The following is a 12288-nucleotide window of genomic DNA, read 5'->3' as shown; positions in this document are numbered from 1 at the left end:
TGAGCCACTGGCACCCGGCTAGCTCCCCGCTGGCTAGTTTACTTTTTTTTTTTTGGTTGTTCATAAGGATTGATTTCAGGGCCTGGTTACTGTCCCTGAGCTTTTTCACTCTAGGCTAAAGCTCTACCATCTTGAGCCACAGCACCACTTCTGGTTTTCTAGTGGTTAATTGAAGATAAGAGTCTCAGAGATTTTTCTTGACCTGGCTGGCTTTGAACTGTGATCCTCATATCTCAGCCTCCTGATAGCTAGGATGACAGACATGAATCACTGGAGCTAGGCTCAAGTTTACTTCTTACTCATGCAAAATTCATGTGAAAGGGCCAGGAGCATGGCCTAGTGGTAGCATGCTTGCCTAGCATTCATGAAGCCCTGGGTTCGATTCCCCAGTATCACACATACAGAAAAAGCTGGAAGTGGTGCTGTGGCTCAAGTGGAAGAGCACTATCCTTGAGAAAGCCCAAGGACAATGTGCAGGCCCTGAGTTCAAGCCCCAGGACTGGCAAAAAAAAAAAAAATCACGTGAGGTCATCGTCTCTTGCATTTTGCTATTACACCTGGAAGAACCCAGGGTCTCTGATGTCCCATAATAGAGAAGACGCAGGTACAGAAGGTTCTTACCAAGTCCATCTTGCCCTTGGCTCAACGTGTTTTCTACCCAGGCTTGCATGGCTCAAACCTACGTGCGTACTCCATAAGAACAGGGTGTCCACAGCAGGCTCCAGAAAGTGTGTCCTGCCACTGGAGGCTTTTGTGACTTCCCTGTCTATGTTAACTCACCTGTGTGCTTGCTGTTGGTTACATTTTAGGTCTTCCGTCTCCTGCCCAGGCAGGCAAGCATAATACCAGCAGGGCTGAGAACAGGCCCCTGAAGCCAGGGAAGCCAGGTAAGTACTCCATCTTGACCAAATAGAGGAACTCTCAGGTAATGAAAATGGTGTGTGTGTGTGTGTGTGTGTGTGTATCGTGAGGCTTAAACTCAAGGCTTAGACTCTGTCCCTAAGCTTTCTTGCTCAAGGCTAGCACTCTACTACTTGAGCCACAGCTCTACTCCTAGTTTTCTTGTAGTTAAGTGGAGATAAAAGTCTCACAGACTTTCCTGTCTGGTCTAGCTTTGAAGCATGATCCTCAGATCTCAGCCTTCTGAGTAGCTAGAATTAGAGGTGCGAGTCACTAGTCCCTACAGGAAGTAGACTTTTAGGGAAACAGAGGCACACCCTAACTTCGGTCTGGTCATCACTGCAATGTGAGGCGTCCAAGCTTGCAGCTGTGCGGTTGGTGCTAGGTTGTGGAGCTCATGAGGGGTTGGACAGAGCACACTCAGACTCTTGTGGGGTGGGAGGTACCATCAGACATGTCTTTCATTTGCATAGCATGAGTTTATTTGAGGACCTGCTTTGTACAGGCAGAAGGCTTTGCGATGGTGCACAAGCCTGGGCAAAGAAGGCAGGTGGCTCTTGTGGAAAGGGATGTGGAGAAGGGAGAGGCCCCTTCCCATACAGCAGTCTATGCTTCACACCAGTCTTCTAAGGTCCCCAGCAGCCCCATGGGGCCAGGGACTCTATGCCAGATACCTGTCCTGTCACAAATCCCCAGTGCCCCTGGGTGGGCACTGTGGCTCATGCCTGTAATCTTGGCTATTCAGAGACTGAGATCTGGGGATCACGGTTCAAAGTCAGTCAGGGCAGGAAATTCTGTGAGATTCTTATCTTCAGGGAATCCCCCAAATAACTGGTTATAGAGCTGTGGCTCAACTGGTAAAGTGCTAGACAAAAAAGTTCAGGGCCAGCATTCAGACCCAGAGTTCAAGCCCCAGGGCTGGCACACTCACAGAAATGATCCTCCATCCCCCAATCCAGTCTAACCTCCACAATCTGCCTGAGCCCCTCATCTCCTGACTCTGGGATAATCAAGCCTGCAAGGGCCCCTGGACGTTCCCGCAGGCCTCTTCCTCTTCTTACAGAGCTGCAGGGCCTTGCCTAAGGTGGTGCCTCAGCAACCACTGGGGGAGCCGGGACCCCATGCAGAGCTCTCAGCCTTGGTCTGACACTTCCAGGGGAGCTGGGGGTCCGCCTGGTGAACGGGAGCAGTGGCTGCAGTGGAATGGTGGAAGTCCAACTAGGAGGAACCTGGGAGCCCGCCTGCGGGGAGCTCTGGAACCACCAGGCAGCCCAGGCTGTGTGCCAGGCCTTAGGCTGCGGCATGGCAGAGACCCCTGCCCAGCCTGCATCACCCACCCTGGAGCTGCCACCTGTGCCCACCGTAGAGAACACCACACGGCTGCTGGCACCTGCCATTGTGTGCCACGGAAGTGATTGGCAGCTGTGCGAGATCCTCCACCAGGAGTGCGGTAGAGAAGGGCGGCCCGCCTGGCTCACCTGCACAGGTGAGCATGGCCGTTCCCCACCCCCACACCTGTCCCCTTGGCCGCAAGGGCTTCAGCCATGGACCCTGGATCCAACCACTGTACCCACGTCTCCTCCCCGCGTGTAAAACGGATGTCATTTCTGATCTGTGCATATCCCCAGATCTGACCCCCAGGCCTCTGCCCTCTAGAACTCCGGATCATCCACTTGAACCCCCATCCCAATCCCATGTCTGGATCTACTTGTTGTGGAACCATCCGATCCCCTCCCACACCCACACCTCCCCTTCTCCTCACAGACCTCTGTATCTTGCCCATCCTGCCGGATACATAAATATGTCAGATTTCCTTTATTTTACTTTATGTTATTTTATTTCGTTTGTCGTTGTTGTTGTTGGTGGTGGTGGTGGTCTTGAACTCAAGGCCAGCGTGCTGTCCCTGAATTCTTTTCCCTCAAGGCTAGCACTCTATCACTTTGAGCCACAGCGCCACTTCTGGTTTTCTAGTGGCTCATTAGAGATAAGAGTCTCACAGACTTTCCTGCCCCAGCTGGTTTTGAACCACAGTCCTCAGATCTCAGCCCCTTTAGTAGCTAGGATTACAGGTGTGAGCCACCAACCAGTGCCCAGAACGGCCTTCCTTTATTTTAAAAAGAAATCAAAAAAATTTTTTAAAGATCTTTAACTAGTCCTACAAAGGGATTTCAATTTGTAAGTCAGTCTGTGCATCTTGGTCAGGGTCACCCCTTCCTTCCATCATCTCCCCCAGCCCTCCCCTCCCCTCACTTTACCTGCTTTCATGTTCACACCCTTACACAGAATATTCAGACTGCATTCGCCCATCCTTTCCCTCTCCCTTCCTCAGTGCCACCCTTCCTGTCAGCCTTCCCTTAGCACTGGGGCTCCGGGTCCAGGCCCCAGACTGCCCTCTACCTGGGTCAGCACAGCTGGGCCCTCGCTCAGGCCCCAAACCCCTCCCACCCCCCAGAAAACCGGGCTCTGCGACTGGTGGACGGTGGCAGCCCCTGCGCGGGCCGCGTGGAGATGCTGGAGCGCGGCCGGTGGGGCACTGTGTGTGATGACACCTGGGGCCTGGAGGAAGCCAATGTCGTGTGCCAGCAACTCAAGTGCGGCCCTGCCGTCCAGGCCCTGCCTGGCTTGCACTTTGCCCCAGGCCGAGGGCCCATCCACCGTGACCAGGTGAACTGCAGTGGGGCCGAGGCCCACCTGTGGGACTGCCCCGGGCTGCCCGGAGACCTGTACTGCGGACACAAGGAGGACGCGGGCGTGGTGTGTGCAGGTTGGTGGGTCTGGTGGCTGCGTCTAGGGTGGTGCCAAAAACAGATGGCCTTATCATCGGTTCGGTCACCAGCTGCAGAGCAGACGGTCCATCTCCTGACCACGGCTGGAAGGATGGCTCTTTCTTATTTTAAGCAAGGGGACCTAAGGCAGGATGGATGGTTTCTGAAGAGACGTGGGCCCTCCAGCTGAGACCAGGAGGTTCTGGTCCAGCCAGTACTTCTCATTAACACCAGCAAGAATGGGTAGAAGGCACTAAAATATAAATAAGGCTGGGCCAGGGGCCTCCTTGCAAAAAACTGCCTTGTCTATCAAAGTGTTGCTTGAGAATTCCTGCTTTGACCTGGTGGCTTGGCTCTTGTCAAGGAAAAGAGGAGCTGCTTTGGAATATGGAAGGGTTTTTGAAATATAAGTATTTGTCTTAACTGTTTTTTTGGGGGGAGGGGAATTAAGATGGAATTAAGGCATATCTCAGAAGACAAACCTCAGATTGTTGAAGACATAGCAGAGGATGAGGGTGTATTTTGAGATTATTTGTGTGATGTTAATTAATCATATTTCCAAGTCACCTTACGTTAGTACATCTTACCCTGTTCAAACTAGCCAGTCACCAGCAGGTTGTGACTCTGGGCTCAACCAATCTGAGCAGAGGGGTGGGGCCTGCTCTATTAGGGATAAATAAGGGGGCCGCCTGCCTGTTTGCCAGAGTTTTGGCAGAGTTTGCTTCTGCAGAAGTAAATTTTGCCTTGCTGAGACAATTCTTTATTTTCCTGTCAATCATCTTGACTCCAGTGATTCTTGCAGAGCCTATTTATAACACAGGGTTGGCCAGAACAATGGGGCAGGGAAGACAGGCACAGAGGAGGGGAAGCGAACCTATGGTTGGCTGCATTTCACCGTAGCATGGGGGTTCTGGCGGCAGGAATCGGGCCTATGGGATCCTGACCTGTGTCTCTCTCCCCCTCCCCCGCAGAGCATCAGTCCTGGCGCCTGACTGGGGGCGTTGACCCCTGTGAGGGACAGGTAGAGGTGTACTTCCGAAGGGTCTGGAGCACCGTGTGTGACAACGAGTGGTACAAACCAGAGGCCCAGGTGCTCTGCCGGGCTTTGGGCTGCGGGAACGTGGTAAACCGGCCTAAAGGGCAGCCTCACAATCTGGAGGGCAAGATGTCCTATTCATGTAAGGGAGAAGAGCCCACCCTCTCCAAATGCTCCTGGTGGTTTAACAACTCCAATCTCTGCACCCAGTCGCTGGCAGCCAGGGTCCTCTGCTCAGGTATCTCTTCCCTTCCCTTCCTATCCCGGGCCATCCCCGCAGGCTGAACCAGAATCTTGGGAGTCTCCATGTAGAGCTTGGACTAGATTAGCAATAGTGAATACTGCAGGAACCATCATCATTGCTGTGCCCAAGCAGACATTACTAGTTCATTGCCGATTTTTTCCCCTATAGATGCCTGTCGTGGGATTATGAATCAAGCATTTATTAAGGCATCATGATATGCAAACCAATGGTCCCTGTTGACTAAAATTGGTTCAGGAGATAATTGGTTCCAGGGCTGATAATCATAGGAAAGATTAGTATTCCTAAAAGAACACTGATTTGGGAGAGCACAGACATTGGATAACAAATTCCAACTCTGCCTTTTATTGGCCTCCGCACTTGGGATAACCACTTAAACCTCTGTGGCCTCAGATTCTGTGGTATGGGGATTCTGAAGTTGCTGATCCAAGCATTCCAGAAGTTAACTGGGAAATTAGATGCTATGTGCTTACTGGCCTTGGTAAGCTCTGTTCCTTTGTGAGTAGACCAGTCAAATGGAAGCTCAAATTAGGGCAACGAGGCTAACCTCAGCTCCCCAACTCCTGAAGTCCCAAAGAAGAACCGATTTGTCTGGCAGCCAGGCTCGGTGGCTCATACCTGTAATCCCAACTTCTTGAGGAGGTAGAGTTCTAGGTTCAGAGGCAGCCTATCTGAAAAATGACTAAATGGGTTATGTGTGTGGCTTTGGCTCTGGCCTTGGCTTCTTCTTTCACATAAGAAGATATAATCATATTGGCTCTGACAATCGTAAAGAGCAAATAAAGGTGATGGCTGGACACTGTTGCTCATGCCTGTAATCCTAGCTACTCAGGAGGCTTGATCTGAGGATTGAGTTTGAAGCAAGTGTAGCTCAAGTAAGAGAGTACCTACCTAGCAAACAAGAGTTCAAACCTCAATACCTTCAAAAAATAACTAAAAGAAACTGAAGGCTGAGTTAAAAAAGAGGCTTGGAGTCTGGGACAGATTATACAGACCGAAGTGTCATTCTTCTATTAGTTCCTTAGTCTAAGCAGAGCCCCTCCCTGGGCTTCATCCGGGAGCCCCTCCTTGTTGCTGAAGACGGGGGCTAGAGTGGGATTTTGCCCCATGCCCAAATGCCCATGATGGGATCACCCCCCCACACACACCCTGTTTCAGGACATTTGCCTGTCTTCTAGACCTGACATCCAGTAGATGCTCAGGAAATGTGTTGAGAGAATGAATGGGTGATGCTTTCTGACAGGCTCCCGGAAACTACAGAATCTGACCACTCCTGAAGGCTCTGCGAGTACTCAGCCGGTCACAGTAGGTAAGTAAAAGCCTGGGCACATGAGTGTGTGCAGTCTGTGCCCATAGGTGTGCATGCATGTGTGCCTGTATCCACACATGCATGTTTCCACGTCCTCCCACTTCCATTCCAGCTGGTGGACATGTCCCCTGGAGACCGTTCTGTGTGCCCTAACATGTTTATTTCTTTATTTGTTGGTTGGTTATACCAATACTGAGACTCGACCTCAGAGCTTTGCACTCTTGCCTGGCTTTTTGCTCAAGGCTGGTGTGCTACGGCTTGAGCCATACCTCTGTTTCTGTTTTTTGTTTTATTTTATTTTTTATTTTTTGATTATTAATCGGCAATAAGAGTCTTGTAGACTTTTCTGACCAGGATGGCTTCAAACCTTGATCCTCAGATGGAGAATCCTGAGTAGCTAAGATTACAGGTATGAGTGCCCAGCCATCACCTTTATTCTGTCTTTACTGCTGTCAGAGCCAATTTGATGAGGTTTCAGTATGTCTTTTCCTTTTTTATTTATTTCTTTATTTTTTGTTGGTCGTGGGGTATTTTTTGTTGGTTGTGGGGCTTGAACTCTGGGCCTGGGAGCTCGAAAGCTCAGGGCTAGTGCTCTACCACTTTAGCCATAGCCTCACTTCTGGTTTTCTGGTGGTTAATTGGAGATAAGAGTCTCATGGACTTGCATGCCCAGGCTGGCTTTGAACCACAATCTTCAGATCTCAGCCTTCTGAGTAGCTAGGATTATAGACATGAGCCACTGACACCTGGCTCTTACTACATCTTTTCATGTGAGGAAGAAGCCAAGGCTGAAGAGACAGGCTAAATTCTACGCCCCTAGCTCCACTCCAGGCCCACATTCTGTCTACCAGCGGAGGATGTGCTCCTACCGATGCCCCTTGCTAGCGTGGGGCTGTGGGTAGTTCTTAATCTCTCAGAGCCCCAGATTCCTCTGTTTCAGAGTACGATGCCCACAGTGCCTCTTTCCTGGCTCTACAGTGAGGCTTCAGTGAACTTCAGCCATAAGATAGGATGGAAAGACAAGGAAAAACCAAAGAGAGCACGATGCCTGTCTTTTCCCCCTTCACTGAACTGCCTTTCTTGTTTCCAGAATCTTCTGTGAGAGTGATAGTGGAGGAGAGAGAATCTCGGGAGCTGCTGCTTCTCATCCCCTGCATCGTTCTGGGAGTGCTCCTCCTGGGTGCCGTCCTCTCCATAGTCATCCTCCTCTTGAAAGTCAAAGGAAAATACGGTAGGGGGGAGGATCTGGGAGCCACAGGATCAGCAGGAAGGGCACAGGGACTCAAAGCAGCAGACCTGAGGCCTAGCAGAGGCCTGGAAGCCTCGGTAAAGCTCTGGCCAGAATGGCATGACCCAACAAAGGTCACGCAGCCTGCAGCCCAGCCCTGGGAAAGCTCCCTCTGCTGCGGGAAGAATTTTCCCAGCATGCCCAGCGGGAGCAAGTCTACTCGTGTGGGTCCTCCAGGAGGGCCAGATTCTGTACATGTATGTATACATGCCTATAGTTATACACATGTGTATGCACATATGTGTCTCTGCGTGTGAACCTCTCTGCATGTGCGTGTGCATGTGTGTGTGAACCCAGTGGACTGGAAAGGGCAGAAAGAGGCTGTAAACACTGTGCCTCCCTTCTCCCAGCACTCCCTGTAACCAGGAACCACCAGCAGCTTCCCTCCACCACCCCAGCGGGGGTCAATAGTTACCAAGCTGTCCCCATCACCATCAGCATGCCCAAAGACGAAGGTAGGACATCACCCGTCAGAGGATGGAGAGGGGGAGGGCAGACCCTCTGGAGGGTTGGCACTACTGTGGTCACGATGTCCCTGGCCAGTCCACCTTAGTCTGCCCTTGGGCAGGTATATTATCCCTTTTTTGCCTACATGAACACCTTCTAGGCTCTGGGGTTCTGCCAATCAAGGGCATTTTGGGGGTGTTGGTTCTCAGAAGAGAGCTTGCCCTGCTCATTGGCTGATAGGCTTGTGATGTGGTCACATTACTCAAACCACAGCCCTGCACAGCCCTGGTAAGATTTTCCTGGAACATAATTTTATTTCACGGTTCCTGAGTAAACAAAAATGAGATCACTCATCCGTCCTGCAGGAAACATGGATTTAGACCTCTTGAGCATCTTGCCAAAGAGGGCGCGTTTATCACCTTGCATTGTGACTACAGCCAGTGCCTTGTAGTGCTTAGATAAGAATGCAGCAATCGCACACAGCACTCATGTGTGTAAGCAGGGGCTGGAAAGCTGGCATCTTGCACAGAGCAGTATTTAAACACAGAGAACACTTGCGCACCACATCGTACGCTCTAGAGACTGAGATCTGAATAAAGTGAGGACCTCTGGGTACCTCAGTTTCCCCAACTGCAAAACGGGACAATGATGTGCCTAACTCTCCTTTTGAGGGCTGAATGAGCTCACTGATCAACATTAGCATAGTGCCTGGTGCATTGTGGGTCTTAGCTGTCAGATTGGCTACATAAGGACATGTATAGGTTTCCATATGTGAAATGGGGTGGGATGGGGCGGTGTCCAGGCCAGATGGCCCTGACCCAGCTGAGCTACATGGAATTCTCCTGGCTACTCTGTCCCCATCAGACTCCACCATCCCTATTCTGGGATCCTTTCCCTTTGTCTTCCCACCACGACACCATGCCCACCTGCCTCTCCTTGGTTCAATCTGTTTTCTCTTCAGTTGCCAAGTTGCCCATCCAAGTCCGGGACCCACACCCCGTGTACTCGGACTCCAGCTCGGATTCAGATTATGAGCACTATGACTTCAGTGCCCAGCCTCCTGTGGCCCTGACCACTTTCCACAGTGAGTGCCTGCAGGGGCTTTCCGGGCACTCCAGACCTTCAGTGCAGACCCATCTACGAGACATGAGCAGAATCCACAAATACCCTGAAGCCTTCAAAGTGCTTTGCCACCCTAGAAGGGCTTCTACTCCAACCCCTGCCCCTGCCATGACTGTCTCACCACACAGGGGCTCAATGAAGAGACAAGGCTGGGGAGAGCCACCTTCAAGTGGCTGTGTCTTTGTCACATGTCATAGGGTCTAGGAAAGAAGTACATTTGAGACCGTTTCTTGCAGAGGGTGTGTCCTACCCTCTGGCCTTAGGCTTTTTTTCCTCATAGACTGTGTTCTACCACTTCAGCTACCGCTCTATTTTTGTTTTGTTTTGTTCCCTTGCTGGTTAATTAGAGATAAGAGTCTCTTGGACTTTTTTTTTTTTTTTTTTTTTTTTTTTGCTCAGACTCCCTTTGAATCACAGGCCTCAGATTTCAGCCTCCTGAACAGCTAAGGTTATAGGTGTGTGAGCAACAGAGGCACAGCAGGACACTGAAATGCTTAGCATCACAAATTGACTACTCCTGATTCTGAGACTGGAAGCTTCCACAGAGCCTGGAATACAACCATGTCAGACTAAGCTGCTTGTGGTCTGGGGAAGTTTTTGAGCCCATTTCCAGAGCCTCTAGGATGTGAGGGAGACCCCAGACTGGGATCTTTTCCTGTGCCAGGAGGGGCCACTGGCAGGAAAGCAGGTCCTAGGGTTTCTGACTAGAGGCAACCTATCTCCCTGCTGGCTCCAGAGCCTGCCTAAGATTGAGCTTAGCTCTGGCTGCATTAGGATGGGAGACTGGGCCACGTGTTCCTCTTCTCATGTCACCTGGCCTGTCCCCTACTTCTGTGACCCACTTCTTGTAGATTCCCAGCGTCTCCGGGTGACAGAGGCTGAAGCCCAGCAGTGCAGATTCCAGATGCCACCCCTGGAGGAAGGTGGGTGAAGCCAGGGTGAACCCACAGCTCAGCTCACCTAGAGACATAACAGCAACCGCCCGGACCCAGCCATTCTCCCTAACTTTAATGATTTCCCAAGGCAGAAAGTTCTTTCTGAAATCTGACCTAAAGCCTTCTTTCGCCATTGTTTCTTTCCTCATTCTCCCTTTCCTGGCCCAGCACTTGAAGAGTTACATGTTTCCTACACGCCAGCTGTGGACCCCAGACCTTACATGGCAGACGCCCCCTCAGCGGGCCTGGAGTGTCACACTCGGAACAATAGTGGGTCCAGCACATCTTCTGGGGACAATTACTGCAACAGCCCCAGGAGCAAACTGCCTCCGTGGAACTCCCAGAGGTTTTCTTCAGAGAAAAAAAGCCCCAATTTGGAGCTAGCAGGCCCTCGCACAACTTTTTCAGGTATGTGTGTATCCCCCTTTCCTAGCCTCCTCCCACAGTCCTCTAGCTCGTGGGCTGGGGGAAATCGCTGGGAGCCTCCTCGTTAGACCAAGGTCAGGATTCAAGTCCCTTCTCTGCCTGGAGGTTGTGGGCCTGTCTCCTCCCATCTCTGGGCTTTCCTTTTGTCTCTGGGACCCCCTAGATCTGGCAGCTGCTGTCTGTGGAGAGGGGGTAACTGGAGGGGGGGGTCTCCCGCAGGGCCCTCGGCAGACGACAGTTCAAGCACCTCCTCAGGAGAGTGGTACCAGAACTTGCAGCAGCCACCCCAGCCTCCTCTGGTAGAGCAGCTGGAACATCCAGGTGCTGGGCTTAGGGAACAGGAGGGGGCCGGGAGGGGGTGTTGGCAGTAGCCAAGGAGAGGGGAGGTCAAGGGCAGGTACCTGGATCCACTGGATCCCAAGAGGAAAAGGGGGAGAAGGGGAAGGGGGAGGAGAAAGATTTAAAATATACATGCGTGAAGCCAGATGCCTATGGGTCACACCTATCATCCTCAGAGGCTGAGATCTGAGGATCCCGGTTCAAAGCCAGCCTAGGCAGGAATGTCTCTTATCTCCAACAAACCACCGCCCGCTGGGGGAGGGGCATCAAGGCAATGACTGAGCCTCCTGCTAATCTGAGCCCCTGACCCCACAGGGTCCCTTGAGCCAGCGGTGCCAGACTCCAGTGATGAGAGCGACTATGATGACATTGGAGCCGCCTAGTCTGGGCCTGTTAAGATGTGTGCTGGCCCCATCCCTCTCTCCTCCTCTCTCCCTTCCTCCCTCCCCCGGCTCCCACAGGCCAAGGTCTCCCACAAAGAGATGGACAGAAAATGGCCTCCACTAATCACTCAGCCTACTGGCACAACCTACAACAGTGGCCCAGGATGGAGGGCGGGGAGTGAGTGTGGTGAGCTCTGTCAATCAACCGCTGTGGAGCAAGTCATTGGGTGATCCTTGGGCACTTTGATTCCAGTCTTAGGCAGCCACTGAGGGACAGGAAAGGCCCCATGTTGGACCCTGGAGGACTGCTGGGCCTGTCACCTGGGCATGTTGTGCAGGACCCAGACTCTGGACTTGAATCCACTGGCCCCTGAACACCTGGCAGGGGACCTTACCTTCTTGGGCTCTGCTAGCTGCCAGCAAGCAGGATGACCCCCTCACCCCATCCCAGGAGCCGGGTCTGAAGCCAAGACCTGCCACCAAGATCCTGTGAGCTCACCAGGGATTCTGGCCCTTTGTGCTGTCCCAGGACAACAGCCTTATTCTGGGCTAGAATGGTTTACAAAGCCTGTCCAGCCCTCTCTCCATGTCCCCCCCCACCACCCTGGGTCATAAACCCAGTCTCTGTTGGGGTAGGGGTACCCAGATATCTGCCAGGAAGGGCCTGAGGCTACACTAGGTCCTCAGATGTTCTCTTGGGCTGCTGGGGTCTCGGAGGCCCCAGGCTCAGGCCAGCTTCGGTGGCCTATTCTGAATTTCCTGAGATTAAACTGTTGTTGTTTGAACCCTGAGTCTGAAGTGACTTGTTCTTGAACTGTTACAGAACCCAGGCTGTTTGCACATGCGTGTGCTCTGTGTGTGTGTGTGTGTGTGTGTGTGTGTTGTATGTGGGTGTACATGCATCCACAAATTCCTTCAGCCTCGGAGAAGACCAGGACTTCATTTAAACTTGAATTCTTTATTTGGGAACAGTCCCCGGGGAGGGGGGGAGGGAACCAGAAAGAAGGAGGAAGAGGGAAGAAGAGCTAGGATGCAACTCTGTTCCTGAACAAGCTACTGCCCCTGTGGGACACAGC

General features: G+C 52.0%; 1 protein-coding gene across 2 annotated transcripts in view; it reads left to right on the top strand.

The window, feature by feature from the left end:
• Positions 1–11997, top strand: part of Cd6 (CD6 molecule) — a 30737-nt gene extending 18740 nt beyond the window's left edge. The window contains exons 2-13 of one of the 2 annotated variants that reach the window (XM_090347585.1): positions 810–887; positions 2057–2386; positions 3353–3664; positions 4637–4939; positions 6207–6272; positions 7363–7503; positions 7911–8015; positions 8969–9091; positions 9981–10052; positions 10233–10472; positions 10710–10811; positions 11145–11997. In XM_090347585.1, the coding sequence (XP_090203711.1) occupies positions 810–887; positions 2057–2386; positions 3353–3664; positions 4637–4939; positions 6207–6272; positions 7363–7503; positions 7911–8015; positions 8969–9091; positions 9981–10052; positions 10233–10472; positions 10710–10811; positions 11145–11212 (1940 nt within the window). In that variant the 3' untranslated portion in view covers positions 11213–11997. Of the gene's footprint in view, positions 1–809; positions 888–2056; positions 2387–3352; positions 3665–4636; positions 4940–6206; positions 6273–7362; positions 7504–7910; positions 8016–8968; positions 9092–9980; positions 10053–10232; positions 10560–10709; positions 10812–11144 lie in introns of those variants that run through there. The other variant, XM_090347584.1, reaches the window with a different exon arrangement.
• Positions 11998–12288: the final 291 nt, after the last annotated feature.

Source organism: Megascapheus bottae, chromosome 16, assembly GCF_031878675.1.
Source record: "Megascapheus bottae isolate mThoBot1 chromosome 16, mThoBot2.hap1, whole genome shotgun sequence".
Lineage (NCBI taxonomy): Eukaryota > Metazoa > Chordata > Mammalia > Rodentia > Geomyidae > Megascapheus > Megascapheus bottae.
This window is presented reverse-complemented; position numbering and strand designations above follow the sequence as displayed.